Source organism: Pan troglodytes, chromosome 1 (genome assembly GCF_028858775.2).
Source record: "Pan troglodytes isolate AG18354 chromosome 1, NHGRI_mPanTro3-v2.0_pri, whole genome shotgun sequence".
Lineage (NCBI taxonomy): Eukaryota > Metazoa > Chordata > Mammalia > Primates > Hominidae > Pan > Pan troglodytes.
This window is the reverse complement of record NC_072398.2, coordinates 138,467,781-138,488,631: the sequence shown is the minus strand read 5'-3', so window position 1 is coordinate 138,488,631 and position 20,851 is coordinate 138,467,781. Positions and strand designations below refer to the sequence as shown.

The window sequence follows — 20,851 nt, the reverse complement described above, 5'->3', positions numbered from 1 at the left end:
AGGAACTGGGTCATACAGCAGGAGGTGAACGGCAGGCAAGTGAACATCACTGCCTGAGCTCCACCTCCTGTCAGATCAGTGGCAGCATTAGATTCTCAAAGGAGTGCAAACCCTATTGTGAATTGTGCATGCTGGGGATCTAGGCTGCGGGCTCCTTATGAGAATCTCATGACTGATGATCTGACATGAGGTGGAACAGTTTCAACCTGAAGCCATACCCCCAGCCCCCATAAGTGGAGAAATGGTCTTCCACAAAAGCGGTCCCTAGTGTCAAAAAGGCTGGGGACCACTGTCTTAAAAGACTATAAGATAGCCGACAGAATTTATTAAAGACTCCAAAGAGCTGCAAAACATTTTCAACAGCTGCACTACTGAAATAAGTTTATAGCCTTCACAAATGACTACTCTGAAGTAGTTATCATTATGCATTATGTAAAAATATCACTCATTTATACACCTAAAAATAAACCCTACTTATTTAACTCCACTGATAGTGTTTTTCAATAAACTTAATTTAAAAAAGAAATATTTGGTTTACAAAAAGATTATGAAGATAGTACAGAGATTCCATGTATCCCATCCCAGTTTCCCCTATTATTAACATGTTACAGTAGTATGGTACATTGTTATAATTAATGAACCAATATTAACACATTGCTGTTACCTAAAGCCCATGACAGTTTTGATGAGAACCTTGACAGTTTTGAGGAGTACTGGTCAGGTATTTTGTAGTTATCATTATGTGATCTTCAAAAGGGACCATTACGTCCTTCAAATGGGATTTGTCTCATGTTTTTCTCATGATTATACTGGGGTTATTGGGTTTTCAGGAGGAAGACCACAGACATAAATGCCATTTTCATTATCTCATACTAGGGGTACAAACTATCAACAGAACATCACTATTGATGTTGACCTTGATCACCTGGCTGAAGGAGTACACACCAGGTTTTTCCAGTGTAAAGTTATGTGTTCCCCCTTCACTGATAGTGTTTTTAGACCCGCATTATGATTTGTCTAAATTACTGGAAAATATAATTGTTCTTTCTATGGCCAGTTTCATAACTCAATGTTTTCTATACACTATTAACAGAGTGATCTTTTTTTAAAATGTTGATTTGGATCATGCCACACCCAGCGTGTCAGTGGTTACTCATCACCTTCAGACTAAATTTCAAAGGCTTACAAAAAAGTAATCAAAGCTCTCTGGAGAAATAGCTCATTACTGCGCAGGAGCCAAGAAGGTATAAGTTGAACCTGGAATATTTTATTGCCCCAAAGAAAGGAAATTCCCAAAGAATAATGGGAAAAATATCAAAAGAACAAAGCACCCAGGTTGCAAGGGTTCCCACTGGACAAATCAGGGATAATTTAATAGTAATGGATTATAGCTCACTGAATAAAATAATCCATGAATTCACACTGATGGAAATAAATGAATAAATAAATGAGGGTGAAGGGAAAGCTCTTCCTTACAGTAGAATGCTGATTAATAAATAAAGAATGAGGGAATGGGAAAATCATAAATGGATATAAAACTGGTATGGTTAAGTTTGGTAAAGAAAGAGGTTACTACATAATCTCAAAGTAGCCTGCCACAAATTACTTATTACAAAAGGGGAAATAATAACTTTACAGTAGTAAAACCCAGCAAACACCACCTTAATCAAGTGACCAAAGCTAACATTACCAGTTCTGAGAGAAAGTAATATCATCTATATCGTATGGTGAAATGAGAAGATATAATATCAGGGGTATACCTGCCAAAAATGCACAACCTGAATCTAATCCTGGGGAAATCCCAGAAAAACTCAGACTTTGAGATTTTCTACAAAATAATTGGCCTGTACACTCTTTAAATATATCAGAAACACAAAGACTGAGGAAATATATCAGATTAAAGAAAACCAAATAGGTATTAACACCTAAATCCTACACATGATCCTAGAGCGGACCCTGGACAGAGGGGTGGGGAGATAGTTATACAGCATATTATTGGGACAGCATATATACAGCATATATTGGTGATAAAATCTGAACATACACTGTGGATTAGATAATAGTATTGTATCTATTAGGTTGGTCCAAAAGTAACTGGTTTTTGCCGTTGAAAGTAATGCAAAAACTGCAATTACTTTTGCACCAACCTAATATAATTTCCTTGTTTTGATTAACTACTGGGTTTATGTTAAAGGAGAGAAAAGTTGTTGTTCATAGGAAGTACACATTCAAGTATTTACAGATAAAGGGCACAATATCTCAATTTACTCTCAAATGGACCTCCCCCAAAATGGGAATGGATTTTACACACACACACTATATTTATATACGCATACAGAGGAGAGAGGATAATAAAGCAAATGGGATGAAATGTAAACAATTGGTGAATCTTGGTAAAGAGTATATCGTACCCCCTTAAGTTTAAAAGTATACCAACATAAAAATTCATCAAAAAAAAGTCAAAGGCTAAGATTCAACTCTTAGAACTGTCATGTAGTAAGGGAACCTATGAGCCTTTGTACCTATTACCGTTCTTCTTAAAATGCCCTCCTTCTCTTCACCTGGCCAACCTTCATTACAGCAAAGAGTAAAACTTTTAAAACCAGATCATGTCACTTTTCTCAAAATCCTCTACTGGTTTCCCCTCAGATGTGGAAAAAGTCTGACCCATGAGGAGGACAATAACCAACAAAACGTTTGACAATGACGAAAACGTGCTAGATCTGTATTGTCCAATAGAGTAGCCATTAGCCACATGTGAGTGACTAATTAGCACTTGAAATATAACTGATGAAATAAATTTTAATCATATTTAGACTAAATAGTCACATATGGGTAATGGCTACCACAGTAGGTGGCATTGCTCTAAATACCCCTAGCACCCTACCATGTTTCTGACTTCACTGCTCACCACACTCCTATTTGCCTATGCTACTACAGTCCCATCGGTTTTCTTCCTTTTCATTTTTGCAGAGATGGGGTTTTACTATGTTGCCCAGGCTGGTCTCAAACTCCTAGGCTCAATGGATCCTCCCACCTCAGCCTCTCAAAGTGCTGGGATTATAGGTGTGAGCCACTGTGCCCGGCCTCTCACTGGTTTTCTATTCCTTGAATGTATCAATCACATTCTTGCCTCAGTCTTTACATTTACTGTTATTGTACTGTAGGACACACTTCCCCCAGATAATCCCATGACTCGCACTCTTACTTCCCTCTGGTGTCGGCTCAAATAGTATCTTACCGGCCTGTGAGCCCTATCTCTGCGTGCCCTGTCTAAAAGAGTGCTCATCTCTCCATGTCCTTTATCTGGCTTTGTTTTCTTCATGGCACTTTCACTGATGGATGTTACACTGTATATCATTCTGTCAGTCTTCTGTATTTCAGTAAGTTCCATATCAGCAGGGATTTTCTGTTGCAGGCATAATTTAACTCTAGCAATTAGAAACAACAGTCTTTGGCCAGGCATGGTGGCTCATGCCTGTAATCCCAGCACTTTGGGAGGCCGAGGTGGGTGGATCACCTGAGGTCAGGAGTTCGAGACCAGCCTGGCCAACATAGCGAAACCCAGTCTCTACTAAAAATTTTTTAAAAATTAGCTGGACATGGTGGCATGCGCCTGTAGTCCCAGCTACTCAGGAGGCTGAGGCTTGAACCTTGGAGGAGGTTGCAATGAGCCAAGATCGCACCATTGTACTCCAGCCTGCAAGACTTCGTCTCAAAAAAAAAGAAACAAAGGTCTTCAAAATTGTACTCAGGTATCATCTCCTTCAGAGAACTACCTGAAACTTCCTCCTCTGCCATCATCCTATGCCATCCTGTGGTCCTATTTTTCTGCTCATGTATCTGCTAAAAGAATGTTTCCTCATATACATTTTAAAGACTTCTAAATTTTGTTTTATCTCAAGTGTAAATATAGTTAAAAAGGACATACAGTTGTAATTTATATGTACTTTAAAATTTTTCCACTGCAACTTAAGTGACATTTATCTTATTTATGGACGTCTACTCTAGGACCTAACTGGCAAAGGCAGTCATTATTACTAAACCAATGAGCCAAATTACATTTACTTCCTGTCATTAAAGTGTTGCCTTCACTTTTCAATTCAAATAAACATGAGTTAATAATCTGCCCCATGATCACAATTCTACTTCTGAATTCTAATTCAGAAATTTTTTCTGAATTCTAATTCAGAACACCAATATTTGCTGTTCTGCAGTCTCCGCTGCTGATACCCATGCAAACAGGGTCTGGAGTGGACCTCCAGCAAACTCCAAAAGATCTGCAGCTGAGGGTTCTGACTGTTAGAAGAAAAACTAACAAACAGAAAGAAATCGCATCATCAACAAAAAGGACTTCCATACCAAAACCCCATCCATAGGTCACCAACATCAAAGACCAAAAGTAGATAAAACCACAAAGATGAGGAGAAACCAGAGAAGCTAAAAATTCCAAAACACAGAGCACCTCTTCGCCTCCAAAGGATCACAGCTCCTCGCCAGCAAGGGAACAAAACTGGACGGAGAATGAGTCTGACGAGTTGACAGGAGGCTTCACAAGGTTGGTAATAACAAACTTCTCTGAGCTAAAGGAGCATGCTCTAACCCATCACAAGGAAGCTAAAAACCTTGAAAAAAGGTTAGATGATTGGCTAACTAGAATAAACACTATAGAGAAGACCTTAAATGACCTGATGGAGCTGAAAACCATGGCACAAGAACTTCGTGACACATGCACAAGCTTCAATAGTTGATTCGATCAAGTGGAAGAAAGTGACTGAAGATGAAATTAATGAAATAAAACGAAAAGACAAGATGAGAGAAAAAAAGAGTGAAAAGAAATGAACAAAGACTCCAAGAAATATGGGAGTATGTGAAAAGACCAAATATACATTTGATTGCTGTACCAGAAAGTGATGGGGACAATGGAACCAAGTTAGAAAACACTCTTCACGATATTATCCAAAAGAACTTCCCTAACCTAGCAAGGCAGGACAACATTCAAATTGAGGAAAAACAGAGAACACCACAAAGATACTCCTCGAGAAGAGCAATCCCAAGACACATAAATGTCAGATTTGCCAAGGTTGAAATGAAGGAAAAAATGTTAAGGGCAGCCACAGAGAAAGGTCGGGTTACCCACAAAGGGAAGCCCATCAGACTAACAGCGGATCTCTAGGCAGAAACCCTACAAGCCAGAAGAGATTGGGGGCCAATATTCAACATTCTTAAAGAAAAGAATTTTCAACCCAGAATCTCATATCCAGCCAAACTAAGCTTCAGAAGTGAAGGAGAAATAAAATCCTTTACAGACACGGAAATGCTGAGAGATTTTGTCACCACCAGGCCTGCCTTACAAGAGCTCCTGAAGGAAGCACTGAACATGGAAAGGAACAACTGGTGCCAGCCACTGCAAAAACATGACAAATTGTAAAGACCAGTGACACTGTGAAGAAACTGAATCAATTAATGGGCAAAATAACCAGCTAACATCACAATGACAGGGTCAAATTCAAACATAACAATATTAACCTTAAATGTAAATGGGCTAAATGCTCCAATTAAAAGACACAGACTGGCAAATTAGATAAAGAGTCAAGACCCATCAGTGTGCTGTATTCAGGAGACCCACCTCACATGCAAAGACACACATAGGCTCAAAGTAAAGGGATGGAGGAAGATCTACCAAGCAATTGGAAAGCAAAAAAAAAAGCATGGGTTGCAATCCTAGTCTCTGATAAAACAAACTTTAAACCAACAAAGATAAAAAGAGACAAAGAAGGTCACTACATAATGGTAAAGGGATCAATTCAACAAGAAGAGCTAACTATCCTAAATATACATGCACCCAATACAGGAGCACCCAGATTCATAAAGCAAGTCCTGAGAGACCTACAAAGAGACTTAGACTCCTACACAATAATAATGGGAGACTTTAACACCCCACTGTCAATACTAGACAGATCAACACGACAGAAGGTTAACAAGGATATCCAGGACTTGAACTCAGCTCTGGACCAAGCAGACCTACTAGATATCTACAGAACTCTCCACCCCAAATCAACAGAATATACATTCTTCTCAGCACCACATGGCACTTATTCCAAAATTGACCACACAGTTGGAAGTAAAGCACTCCTCAGCAAATGTAAAAGAACAGAAATCACAACAAACGGTCTCTCAGACAACAGTGCAATTAAATTAGAACTCAGGATTCAGAAACTCACTCAAAACGCACAACTATATGGAAACTGAACAACCTGCTCCTGAATGACTACTGGGTACATAACAAAATGAAGGCAGAAATAAAGATGTTCTTTGAAACCAGTGAGAACAAACACAATGTACCAGAATCTCTGGGACACATTTAAAGCAGTGTGTAGAGGGAAATTTATAGCACTAAATGCCCACAAGAGAAAGCAGAAAAGATCTAAAATTGACACACTAACATCACAATGAAAAGAACTAGAGACGCAAGAGCAAACACATTCAAAAGCTAGCAGAAGGCAAGAAATAACTAAGATCAGAGCAGAACTGAAGGAAATAGAGACACAAAAATCCCTTCAAAAAATCAATGAATTCAGGAGCTGGTTTTTTGAAGAGATTAACAAAATAGACCACTAGCAACACTAATAAAGAAGGAAAGAGGGAAGAATCAAATGATGCAATAAAAAATGATAAAGGGGATATCACCACCGATCCCACAGAAATAAACAACCATCAGAGAATACTATAAATACCTCTGTGCAAATAAACTAGAAAATCTAGAAGAAATGGATAAAATCCTGGAAACATACACCCTCCCAAGACTAAACCAGGAAGAAGTAGAATCTCTGAATAGACCAATTAACAGGTTCTGAAATTGAGGCAATAATCAACAGCCTACCAACCAAAAAAAGTCCAGGACCTGATGGATTCACAGTCAAATTCTTCCAGAGGTACAAAAAGGAGCTTGCACCATTCCTTCCTAAACCATTTCAATCAACAGAAAAAGAGGGAATCCACCTTAGCTCATTTTATGAGGCTAGCATCATCCTGATACCAAAGCGTGGTAGAGACACAACAAAAAAAGAGAATTTTAGGCCAATACCCCGATGAACACTGATGTGAAAATCCTCAATAAAATATTGGCAAACCGAATACAGCAGCACATCAAAAAGCTTATCCACCATGATCAAGTCGGCTTCATCCCTGGGATGCAAGGCTGGTTCAACATACGAAAATCAATAAACATAATCCACCACGTAAACAGAACCAACGACAAAAACCACATGATTATCTCAATAGATGCAGAAAAGGCCTTTGACAAAAGTCAACAGCCTTCATGCTAAAAACTCTCAATAAACTAGGTATTGATGGAACGTATCTCAAAATAATGAGCTATTTATGACAAACCCATAGCCAATATCATACTGAATGGGCAAAAGCTGGAAGCATTCCCTTTGAAAACCTGCACAAGGCAAGGATGCCCTCTCTCACCACTCCTATTCAACATAGTGTTGGAAGTTCTGGCCAGGGCAATCAGGCAAGAGAAAGAAATAAAGAGTATTCAATTAGGAAAAGAGGAAGTCAAATTGTCCCTGTTTGCAGATGACATGGTTGGATATTTAGAAAACCCCATCATCTCAGTGCAAAATCTCCTTAAGCTGATAAGCAACTTCAGCAAAGTCTCAGGATACAAAATCAATGTGCAAAAATCACAAGTATTTCTATACACCAATAATAGACAAACAGCCAAATCATGAGTGAACTCCCATTCACAATTACTACAAAGAGAATAAAATACCTGGGAATACAACTTACAAGGGATGTGAAGGACCTCTTCAAGGAGAACTACAAATCACTGCTCAATGAAATAAGAGGACACAAACAAATGGAAGAACATTCCATGCTCATGGATTGGAAGAATCAATATCACGAAAATGGCCATACTGCCCAAGGTAATTTATAGATTCAATGCCACCCCCATCAAGCTACCGTTGGCTTTCTTCACAGAATTAGAAAAAACTACTTTAAAGTTCATATGGAACCAAAAAAGAGCCCACATTGCCGAAACAATCCTAAGCAAAAAGAACAAAGCTGGAGGCATCACACTACCTGACTTCAAACTATACTACAAGGCTACAGAAACCAAAACAGCATGGTACTGGTACCAAAACAGATATATAGACCAATGGAACAGAACAGAGGCCTCAGAAATAACACTACACATCTACAACCATCTGCTCTTTGACAAATCTGACAAAAACAAAAAATGGGAAAAGGGTTCCCTATTTAATAAATGATGCTGGGAAAACTGGCTAGCTATATGTAGAAAGCTGAAACTGGATCCCTTCCTCACACCTTACACAAAAATTAATTCAAGATGGATTAAAGACTTAAATGTTAGACCTAACACCATAAAAACCCTAGAAGAAAACCTAGGCAGTACCATTCAGGACATAGGCATGGGCAAAGACTTCATGACTAAAACACCAAAAGCAATGGCAACAAAAGCCAAAATTGACAAATGGGATCTAATTAAACTAAAGAGCTTCTGCACAGCAGAAGAAACTATCACCAGAGTGAACAGGCAACCTAAAGAATGGGAGAAAATCTTTGCAATCTACCCATCTGACAAAGGGCTAATATCCAGCATCTACAAAGAACTTAAACAAATTTACAAGAAAAAGACAACTCCATCAAAAAGTGGGCCAAGGATATGAACAAATACTTCTCAAAAGAAGACATTTATGCAGCCAACAGACATGTGATAAAATGCTCATCACCACTGGTCATCACAGAATGCAAATCAAAACCACAATGAGATACCATCTCATGCCAGTTAGATGGTGATCATTAAAAAGTCAGGAAACAACAGATGCTGGAGAGGATGTGAAGAAATAGGAATGCTTTTACACTGTTGGTGGGAGTGTAAATTAGTTCAACCATTGTGGAAGGCAGTGTGGCAATTCCTCAAGGATCTAGAACTAGAAATACCATTTGATCCAGCAATCCCATTACTGGGTATATACCCAAAGGATTATAAATTATGCTATTATAAAGACACATGCACATGTATATTTATTGCGGCACTATTTACAATAGCAAAGACTTGGAACCAACCCAAATGTCCATCAATGATGGACTGGATTAAGAAAATGTGGTGCATATACACCATGGGATACTATGCAGCCATAAAAAAGGATGGGTTCATGTCCTTTGCAGGGACATGGATGAAGCTGGAAACCATGATTCTACAAACTATCGCAAGGACAGAAAACCAAACACCGCATGTTCTCACTCATAGGTGGGAGCTGAACAAAACCTGTACGTTGTGCACATGTACCCTAGAACTTAAAGTATAATAATAATAATAAAGAAAACTTCCATTTTTCTTGCTTTGCTCTCTCAGGGGATACTCCCTCAGGAGCAAGTCTTTCTGAAATTGTTCATTTTGTTTGGAGTCACAGAGATTTTTTATAAACTAAAGTAAGGTACCATAGTAAGATCTAGGTTGGGTGACAGGTTTTCCTTCCTTCCTTTAATAAAGTGGGAGAAGGTATGCTGTAAAAAGGAAGGTGCGAAGAAGAACCGAGGCACCTCTACTACAGAAATGTTATCAGAAAGATAAATTGTAGGAAAGACTATAGATAGAAATTGAAAGTCTACTTAACCAAGCTCTGAACATTTTCCTGACACCCAGCAGACTGTGTATGCCAGTCTGAAGACATACGGGTTAGGTATCTCTAACATATAATTTTAATAATCTGTTACATATTTGCATCTAACAAGCCATTTACTTTTCTGTGCTGCTACCCTCCAACCAACAGGAAGCTTGAGCATTTTTGAGAGGTAGGTCCAATTGTTGAGTTTATTATATATTCCAAAATTGATACTTAGTAGAAATGGACAAGACTTATCTTTTAATGCTGACAAAAGATTACAACCCAGATTATAAACAACTAGTAATCACTAACAAGTCAAAGCAGTATGAAGTAGACACTGCAGTAGAAAAGGGAGGAAAAAAATAGAAGAAAAACATGAGGCCAATAAACATATGAAAAGATGCTTACTCTTATTAACAATCAGGGAAATGTAAATTAAGTGGAAAATGAGACATTTTATACTGGCCACAATGAGAACACATACACTGCTGGGTTAGACTATAAATTAGTGTCACTTTGGCAAAATTCTGTGATGCTGAACACAGCTTACTTTGCAACCTTAAAACATTCTGAATATAAGCCTGTAAGTCCTTAATAATGCCCCCTGCTACTGGTAAAAATTAAGTAGATTGGCAAAAATTAAGAATAACCAAGCATTGATGACAAAGTAGAACAATGAGACTTTTTTTTTTAGACAGGGTCTCACTCTGTCACTCAGGCTGGAGTGTAGTGGCACAATCACGGATCACTGCAGCCAGGACTGCCCAGGCTCAAGTGATCCTCCCACCTTGGCCTCTTGAGTAGCTGGGACCACAGGTGTGCTGGCGCCACCACATCCAGCTAATTTTTCTTTTTTTGTAGAGACAAAGTTTCACCATGTTGCCTAGGCTGGTCTCAAACTCCTAGGCTCAAACAATCTGCCTGCCTCAGCCTCCTAAAGTGAAAGGACTACAGGTGTTAAACCACTGCACGTGGCCACAATAAGAACTCATACACTGCCGGGTTAGACTATAGATTAGTGTCACTTTGGCAAAATTTTGTGATGTTGAACACAGCTTACTTTGCAACCTTAAAACATTCTGAATATAGGCTGTAAGTCGTTAATAATGCCACCTGCAAAAGAATAGACTAATTTAAAAGAACACCATTCCCACTAACTCTTTTCTCTGGAAATTGGTAATTAAAGGGAATAATGAAGTTGTTTTGTTTTGTTTAAGAGAGAGGGTCTCACTCTGTCACCCAGGCTGGAGTGCAGTGCTGTGATCACAGCTCACTGCAGCCTCCAACTCCAGACTCAAGCAATCTTCCCACCTCAGCCTATGGAAAAGCCAGGACTACAGGCACCTGGTTAGCTTATTTTATTTCTTGCAGAGATGGGGTCTCGCTCTGTTGCCCAGGCTGGTCTCAAACTCCCAGGCTCAAGCGATCCTCTTGCCTGGGCCTCCCAAAGTGCTGGTATTGTGGGTGTGAGCCACCAGGCCTGGCTGAAATAATGAAGTGTTTATATGTGTTTCCAGTAGAATGAAGTTAGCTGCAGTTAAAGAAGAAAAGGTTATGAAGAAAGCTAACTGATAAATCTAAGAAGAATAACATTTTTAAAATCATGCTTTTGTTATCCTAAATGAAATAATTTAACATGAAAAGTATCCCCAATGATACTTTTTTTTTTTTTTGGAGACAGGGTCTCACTCTATTGCCAAGGCTGAAGTACAGTGACGCAATCACAGTTCACTGCATCCTAGACTTCTCAAGTGATTCTCCCAACTTAGTATCTTGAGTAGCTGGAACGAAAGGTGTACACCACCACACCTGGCTAACTTTTGGTCTTTTTTTTTTTCTATACAGTCAGGATTTCACCATGTTGCCCAGGCTGGTCTTGAATTCCTGGCCTCAAGTGATCTGCCTACCTCGGCCTCCCAAAGTACTGGGATTATAGGTGTGAGCCACTGTGCCTGGCCCTCAATAATAACTTTTGAGCAGACTGAGCCAAGAGGTGGAAGGTCATAATGAACTGGATATTCTTACAATGCCAAAGTATCAACTTACAAAGTACTTACTGGGTGCCAAGAGGGAAAACATAACCTCATAATAAAGAAATCTGTCATTACCTTAATCTAGTCACCAATCATGGCATCTCTAATAACAGTGAGACAGACATTATGCATCTTTTAAGATGAATAAAGTACATGGTATCACCTATTAAGTATTCTTGCCAGAAATGTTTGCACTTAATTAGATTAAGTCTTCACATTAGCTCCCAGTTTATAGAAAACACAAGAGATACAGAAGTTAAATGAGATAACAAGGAAATAATCAGATGAATCCTTCAGGTTGGATATTCTCGGTAAAACTGACTTGGTCTCTTCAACAAGCCAATATATTAAAAAAGAAGATTGGAATAGGTGGTGCTGATCTAAATTTTTAAAAATGTAAGTGAACAACTGAATACAATGAAATCAATGGCAAAGACATTTTTGGCACAACTGAGGAAATGTGAACATAGACTGAGTATTAGGCAGTATTATGGAACTACTGTTAAGTGGTGGAAGCAATGTGGTAAAGGAGGCAAATTACTTTATGGACATGAATACTGATGTATTAAAGAGTGAAGTGTCACAATTTCTGAGCTTTACTTTGAAAAAAATAAATATGACAAAATATTAATGATATTTACTTTGAAATACTTTGAAAAAAATAAATATGACAAAATATTAACAGTTGTTAAATACAGACAATAAGCAATGGATATTTATTATTCTATTTTTGTTATGTCTGAAAATTTTCCCAAGTGAAAAAAAGCAAATAGAATGTGATCTGTAGCTAATGAGTAAAATCTATTCTTTCCTTCACAGCTAAGCTTCATAAAAGGAAAATGAAATGCTATGTTGAGGAAGGTTTTGTTTTGTTGCTTCTAAGTCAGAACTCAAAATTATCTTCTTAGATTGAAGAAAATGAAACAACAGAGAGAGAGGTTGAAGATAGAGGAGAGAAAGAATAATTAATGGAGCAAAGACCTGGAAGAGATGGAAATGAGTAACATCACGTATTCTGAATTAGCATTATAAAGGAAAAAAAAATACTGTATTCTAAAAAGAGAAGAAAAAGAACATAGCTAAGTCTACAAGCTGGAAGACAGCAAGTTTAGGAAGTTTGGAAATGACTGCTGAATTAGGAATAAGGTAATCTGGTGAGAGTTACATATGGCAAAAAGGGGATGGGAGTTTGGGAAGAATGGTAAGGTTTGAAGTAACCACTGTGAGGAATGAGATAATTAATCAAAGTCAATATAAATATACATGGAAGGCCACTGGAAACATAATTTACTGTCAGCAATCTCAGTAACTATGCAATAACAATTGGATACATGAATACAGGAAACAAAAGGGCAGAGGAAGCACAGTTGTTCATATCAGAAGAAGGCTTTTAAACCTCAATCTAGAGATCTTGATAAAGCAGAATGGGGAGAGCACGAATAAGGAAGTGAAAGAAATAGAGGGCCAGAAATCTGATAAGTAAACAGGATTAATTGAAATTTCAGAAATGGATTGTACATATGACAAGATCTATGCAAGGAGAATTAGTTACCAAGAAGGTTAAGGAACCTCATTCTCTATCAGACTTTTAAAGTAAAATAAATTCTCTGCCTGGCTAGTGTGAGTTCAATGTGGTTTTACCAGGTGACAAAAATTGAGATAATTTGTTTTTATCAGTTACAAGGCACAGCGGCTTTTTGTCTATATGATGTCTCCACACATGGTAGTTATTTAAAATGTATCAACATGATGGTGGTTATTTAAAACATCACAAGTAACTTAATAAAAGCTGAAGCTCAAAAATCGGCTTGGCTTGCTTTTGTCAATTAGAGCTAACTTTTTAATTTTTTTAAAAGAGATAAGGTATCACTACGTTACCTAGGCTGATTGTGAACTCCTGAGCTCAAGCAATCCTCCTGCCTCAGCCTCCGGAGTAGCTGGGACTACAGGTACACATCATTGTGCATGGAAAAGCTAACTAATTTTAATAACATTAATTCTCACTCATATTTAAATATACTTTGTGGAGTAGGAATATCCATGGGAGTAGTATGTTGTACATGTTAATGTAATTTCATATTGCAGCAGAAAAACTGCTAACTGCTAGCATACAGTACTGTTATCATTTTAAAGCATTTTATACCATAGAAAGTACAGTATCAGAAATGCTAACTATGACCGCAGGCTAAGAATTAAGTACTGGAAGCTAGAGAAATCACAGCTATTATTTTAATTAATACACTTTATCTGTTTCAAAAATAAAACTAATGAGCAGAGACTTTATTTTGAACTTTTAGGACATGAATGTCAAAAAAAGCTTCATTAGAAAGTAGCACAAAAAATAAGATTTGACCAGGTGCAGCAGCTCACACCTGTAATCCCAACATTTTAGGAGGCTGAGGTGGGAGGATCACTTGAGCCCAGGGGTTCGAGACCAGCCTGGGCAACATAGTGACACTCTGTCTCTACAAAACAAATTTTAAAATTAGCCAGGCATGGTGGTGTGTGCCTGTAGTACACCTGTGCTTTAGTAGAGACAGGGTACTTCCTGTACTCAGGAAGCTGATGTGGGAGGATCACTTGAGCCTAGGATTTCAAGGCTACAGTGAGCAGCCATAATCACACCACTGTACTCCAGCCTGGGTGACAGAGCAAAAGCCTGTCTCTAAAATAAATAAATAAAATTTTAATTTCTCAATCCATACCTCATGTCTATCTTGCTGGTTATGCTAATTTTGAACTTAAGTGACACTGTGGGGTCAAACTAAGAGGAAAAGAATGTCAATGAATGGGACCACACCAGAAAAGTGGTTTTAAAAATAACAGCATCCTCATATATGTATATCCATTCCAGGCTCCTAATTCTAGTCAACGTGGAAAAGGAGGAAAGTTTTAAAGGTAGTACATGCTAGTCCCATGCACCACTGTTAAAAGCAGTATATTCCAACATTAGCTTTATGCTATATTGAAACCAATACCACCGAAGAAAATAATATAGTTCTATAACCTAAGGAGGAAAACTGTATCACTAGAATGTTTTGCAACTTCCACTGAATTTCCAACAAAAATATAAAATACTTACTTTTTCATTTTTTTTGAATTGTATTTGACTTGGTAAGCTGCTTGGATTAGCTTGTCTGGGACACCATCAAACTGATGTGGAATGACCTTTTGAAAGTGCTAAGATACAATTAAAAAAAAAAACATAAGAATGACTTAGTGCTGTTAATAGTGAAATCCAAAGACATTCAAGAAATTATGGGCTGAGCGTGGTGGCTCATGCTTGTAATCTCAGCATTTTGGGAGGCCAAGGCAGGCGGATCACTTCAGGTCAGGAGTTCAAGACCAGCCTGGCCAACATGGTGAAACCCTGTTTCTACTAAAAATACAAAACTTAGCCAGGTGTAGTGGTGCATGCTTGTAATTCCAGCTACACAGAAGGCTGAAGCGGTAGGAGGATCACTTGAACCTGGGAGGCAGAGGTTGCAGTGAGCCAAGATCACGCCACTGCACTCCAGCCTGGGCAACAGAACTAAACTCTGTCTCAAAAAAAAAAAAAGAAAATAAATTATGAACTTACCTGTAACATTCCTTCCATGTCAAGTTGCATCAGTTCTGCCTGATTCATCTGAAGAAGTGCTAATCCTACACGAAACACTATTTCTAAACCCTGAGGAAACAAATTAAATAAATCCAAATTTATGTTACTCTTCCATCAACAAAAACGAGTCATTTGAAATAATACTAAGGTAAACATTTAGGGATCTAAACTAGGGGCTGGCAAACATTTTCTGTCAAGAGTCAGAAAGCAAGTATTTTAGGTTTGGTGGGCTATATTGTCTGTCAAAATTACTCAGCTCTGCCACTACAACCCTAAAGCAGACATACACGACATATAAATAAATGGGCAGGGTTGTGTTCTAGGAAAACTTTATAAAAAACAGGTGTGGAAGAATGGATTTCGCACAAAAATCTGTCCATCTGACTGGTACATGAATCACAGCTGACCAACTGTGATCTGAACTAATTTAGATAGGTAATACAAATTGATTTTCCCAAGATGTAATTGAGTTCACAGACTAGAAAACAAAGGATTACCTCTATGTGCTACTGACAAAAGGACAACAACCTGCAATGTGTTCACAGAAGAAACATGCTTATTACTTCTTACTCTTTGGATGACAGATGCATTTCAACAGTATTAACTGTAAGACAAATTTTACCTCTCACTAACTTTCACTGTATGAGTTAGGAGGTGATAAAGAGGTATGATTAACAGTGTAGGCTCCAAACTGCCTATGTTTGAATCCTGGTTACAACACCACTTATGTATTGTGTGTCCATAGACAAGCTACTTAACCTTTCTCTAAGTCTCAACTTCCTCATCTATCATCTAACAAATGGAATAAAAACAGTATCTACCTGATAGGGTTATTATAAGGTTTAAATGAGATTATCCATGTAAGCAGTTTTGCATGGGACACATGGCTTTCCTTCATTGCTCTCCTCATTGCCCTGCTCTCACTAACTCAGTGACCCCTTTGCTCAGCTCCTGCTCTTTGTCTGCCCATTAGCTTACCTCAGACATAAAGATATCAAATATCCTTGTTGCAATTGGTAGTGGAAAAGTTGTAAGAAAGATAGTCAGAAACCAGGATGATGCATACATTGAGGTATGAAAACTCTGAGACTGAAAATGTACAAAGAGCTCTGGAAGATGCTCCTAAAGAGAAGAAAATAATTAGTTATAACACAGTAAAACTGAGTATTTTAAATTAGATTATATTTATACTAGATTAGCCTATACCAAACACAGATTAGATCAAGCATCATATGGAAAAGGTAAGACATAGACATTGAAACATCTGGGACAGTGGCTAGTATCTAGGAAAGAAAGAAGGGGGAAAGAATGTGAAGTTGGAATTTTGAGTATAACATTTAATTTATTAATAAAAAGAAACTGAATAACAAATTATATTTGTTTAATCCTGTTGGTGGATACAAGAGTGACTGACATTTTCTATACTCTTCTATCAACTATAATATTTTAAAAAGACGTTTAAAAAGAAAATAAATGGTATGTTAAAATACTTTCAGGCACTATCTACCACTGATCACCCATTCTTACCTTCCTAAAGAATAGGAAAAATATTCAAAATACAGATGTTTCAGCAACTCTAGTAATTCAAAACATAAATGAGACTTTTTTTTTATTGAGACGGGGTCTCACTCTGTCACCCAGGCTAGGGTACAATGGTGTGATCTTGGCTCACTGCAACCTCTGCCTCCCAAGCTCAAGCAATCCTCCCATCTCAGCCTCCCAGGCAGCTGGGACTACAGGTGCACACCACCATGCCCAGCCAATTTTTTTTATTTTTAGTAGAGGCAAGGTTTTGCCATGTTGCCCAGGCTGGTCTCAAACTCCTGGGCTCAAGTGACCTGTCCACCTCAGCCTCCTAAAGTGCTGGGATTACAAACATGGGCCACTGCGTCCAGCCATAAATGACACATTAATTGAAAATATAACATTAAGAGAGTTTAAGGCTGCTAAAAACAAGCTTACTATTTCAGAAAAGAATTAATTAAGAATCATCTCAAGTCCAGGCACAGTGGCTCATGCCTGTAATCCCAGCACTTTGGGAGGCTGAGATAGGAAGATCACTTGAGCTCAGGAGTTCAACACCAACCTGGGCAACAGAGTGAAACCCTGTCTCTACAAAAATTAAAAAATAAAAAATCAAAATAGATAAAAAACTATTCCGGTGCAGTGGTATACACCTGTAGTTTCAGCTATCCAGGAGGCTGAGGGAGGAGGATGGCTTGAGCCCAGGAGGTCAAGGCGGCAGTGAACTGTGATTGTGTCATTGTACTTCAGCCTGGACAACAGAGCTAGATAGACTCTGTCTCAGGAAAAAAAAAAATCATCTCAAAACCTATTCTGGCTTTTTCTTTAAAATATATAAAAACAAAAAATATGTACCCCATAATGTACAACTATTGTATGTCAATTAAAAAATTAGCCAGGCACAGTGGTGGCTCACGCCTGTAATCCCAGCACTTTGGAAGGCCAAGGCGGGCGGTTCATGAGGTCAGGAGATCAAGACCATCCTGGCTAACATGGTGAAACCCCATCTCTACTAAAAAAATACAAAAAATTAGCTAGGCGTGGTGGCAGGCACCTGTAGTCCCAGCTACTTGGGAGGCTGAGGCAGGAGAATGGCATGAACCCAGGAGGCGGAGCTTGCAGTGAGCCGACATCACACCACTGCACTCCAGCCTGGGCCACAGAGCGAGACTCCATCTCAAAAATAAATAAATGAATAAATAAAAAATAAAATATAAGAACATTTTACATATCCCCTTGCTCCCACCACAGATGGGAAAAACTGGAGTTTATAAGGCTGCCAGGAGAGAGGAAACTAATAAAAATGGCTCTCATGCCAGCTGATTCATTCACCTATTTTCTTAAATTCTGCTCATTTAATTGAAATTGAAATTGAAATAAATGAAAATATTTACATTATAGCAAACTTAAATATATAAAATATAAAAATTAAATCCAGAAAGGTAAAATACTTCAAAGGTATTTTTCCCTTGATTTTGTTTCTGCTCCTATTCTCTCCACCTTCATACAGTCACTAGATAACCTGAGTCTTAAACTAGCAACATAAGAAAACATTACAGGAAAAAAAATTACGGGCTAGCAAAAAATAAAAATAAAATAAAAGTAAAAAGGCAGAGGACAGGACTCAAAGAGACAGTCTCAAAGTAAATAGACTGATGTCAGTGTAATATCATAAAGCTCCTGTAAGAGAGCTTAGACTACGTAACAATAATAGTATATAATAAGGAAATTCATGTGCTTAGGTAAGGGGTGTATAGTACATTTGGCAGAAATGCTTAAGGATTGAATATGAAAACTGGAGTCAAGTCCTAGACTGTGATCTACCTAATTTGAAGGGTCAAATTGTACATTAACCAACCAAAAAACAATCATGTAATTAAAACACTTATTTCTTCAAGTGCTTTAATGCTTTTAACATTAAATTTGCTTAGTTGGCACTCAGAACAAGATATAAAAAATATAAAGGCAATATGCCTTTTTATCAACACTGCACTTTTACCTGTATCATACATTCAAACTGGTACATACAAAGGCCCAATTCTGCCATACTTGGTTTAAAAAGTTCACGAAGTCTATAATCTTGCATTAATTTAACAAATACACAGAAAGCTTCTTCTTCTGGCATCTACATTGGAAGAAAAAAAAACAACATAGGTTAATGTTCTCTGATACACAAATAAACCAATGATATTTAAACTAAGTACCCAGCCAACCATAAACATTGTTTGAGTGGCTGTGTGCTGCAATGTTAAGAGCAATGAGGTAAGAATCAGAAAGTTCTAGTCTCCCATTCTATCACCAAGAATGAGAAGTTAAACAAATCTTACAACCTCTGAAACCAACTGCCTCAACTTGCCTCATTCATTAATTCAACCCAAAATACTGATTTACGGCCAGATACTTTTCTCTCTCTGGGTATACACCAGTGAACAAAATAAACACAATCTCTATTCTCAAGGAACCTGAATTTCTAATGGAGGGAGACAGACAAGACATGGAATAAATCAACAAATATATATGTCAGATGGTGATGGATGCTACAGAAATAAAATAAAGTAGGGAATGCTGGGGAGACACATGGCTATTGATATAGATCAGGAAAGGTCCCCTGATACGGTAACAGTTAAGCAGAATCCTGAAGAAAGCAAGGGAGCATTTGAGGAAAGAACAGTTCCAGAAGACCAAAGAGTACAAAGGTCCTAAAATGGAATCACACTTGGCATGCTCAAGAAACAGCAAATAGAGAACTACTAAATTAGAATACTATGAGTGAAGGTTACATCATGGAGGAGAAATAACAGGGAACCAAAATGCAGAGGACTGTAGAGGCCACTGTAAGGATTTCGACTTTTACCTTAAGTGAGAGAGAGGGATTTTTGAGGATTCTGAGCAAAAAATCATATGACATAGTACAAGTATTAAAAGGACATATAAATTAAGTTTTCACATTATCTGAAATTGGGGTTTAAAGGTACCAATTTCACATTTTATGTGTAAACCACTAGGAAATCATATCAAATAAGATAATGAATGTGAAAGCTCTGTAAAGAGCTACAAAGATATTCAGAATACTTAGGCAAATAACTATCCAAATTGTTAAACCATCTTTCTCAAAATAATAAAATTTGCTAATTCTCATTCATTCCCGTTATACCAGTGTGTTTCAAAAGAGAACATCCCAAAGGATCTCCAGGCCTTCTTCTTACTGAAGACTGCTGCTAATAACAAGACATTTTTCCTGGCCTTGACACAGCCACGGACAGGGGGCCAAGAGTCACTCTTGGCAAAACCTGCACTTCTTCCTTCCTCTCAACACAGATGGCCACAATTCTACTTAGGAGACTATCTCTATTAATTCTATCAAGCCCCACAGCCCCACTGAATTATGTCAGTCACTACGAGAAGCCCCAAATCCCAGGACTCTCATCCTAAATGATTTTACTGTTCTCCTAATCTGACCCCATTTCCAATCTTTCCTAAATCTTTTCCACAGCATTTTCTGGAACCCATATCCTACCATCAACAGAATAGTCTACCTATATCCTCAATCTCTTTTCCAAATGTTCCTCTCTTTCTTTAGCTGAAATCTGTATCTCCCCTGAGAATATTTCAACACTGAAACCTGGCTCACTCCTAAGGTAGTTGTTTTCTCTTTTCTCTCCCACAGCACTGGAAGGGGACAGAGATTACTGAGGTATATGTCCTCAGGCGATTTAATCATTGTGCGAACATCATAGAGTGCACCTACACAAACCTATATCATATAGCTTACTATACACCTAGGCTATATGCTATATAGCCTATTGCTCCTAGGCTACAAACCTGTATAGTATGTTACTGTACTGAATACTGTAGGCCAACTGTAACATGATGGCACATGTTTGTGTATCTAAACATAGAAAAAGCAAAGTAAAAATAGGGTATTATAATCTTATGGGCGCACCATCACACATGCAGTCCACCGTTGACCAAAATGTCATTATGCAGTATGTAATTATAATTTCCCTTTTTGTCTTACAACAATTTCTTCTCTTCTGAACATATCAAAA

At 37.9% G+C, this 20,851-nt stretch overlaps 1 protein-coding gene across 12 annotated transcripts in view; it reads right to left on the bottom strand.

Moving 5' to 3' along the window:
• Positions 1–20,851, bottom strand: part of EVI5 (ecotropic viral integration site 5) — a 281,694-nt gene that overhangs the window by 170,198 nt on the left and 90,645 nt on the right. For all 12 annotated transcript variants that reach the window (XM_063799583.1, XM_009425371.5, XM_009425383.5 and 9 more), the window contains 4 exons: positions 18,802–18,927; positions 16,257–16,400; positions 15,258–15,347; positions 14,760–14,857 (listed from right to left, as the gene is read on the bottom strand). In XM_063799583.1, the coding sequence (XP_063655653.1) occupies positions 14,760–14,857; positions 15,258–15,347; positions 16,257–16,400; positions 18,802–18,927 (458 nt within the window). The remainder of the gene's footprint in view (positions 1–14,759; positions 14,858–15,257; positions 15,348–16,256; positions 16,401–18,801; positions 18,928–20,851) is intronic.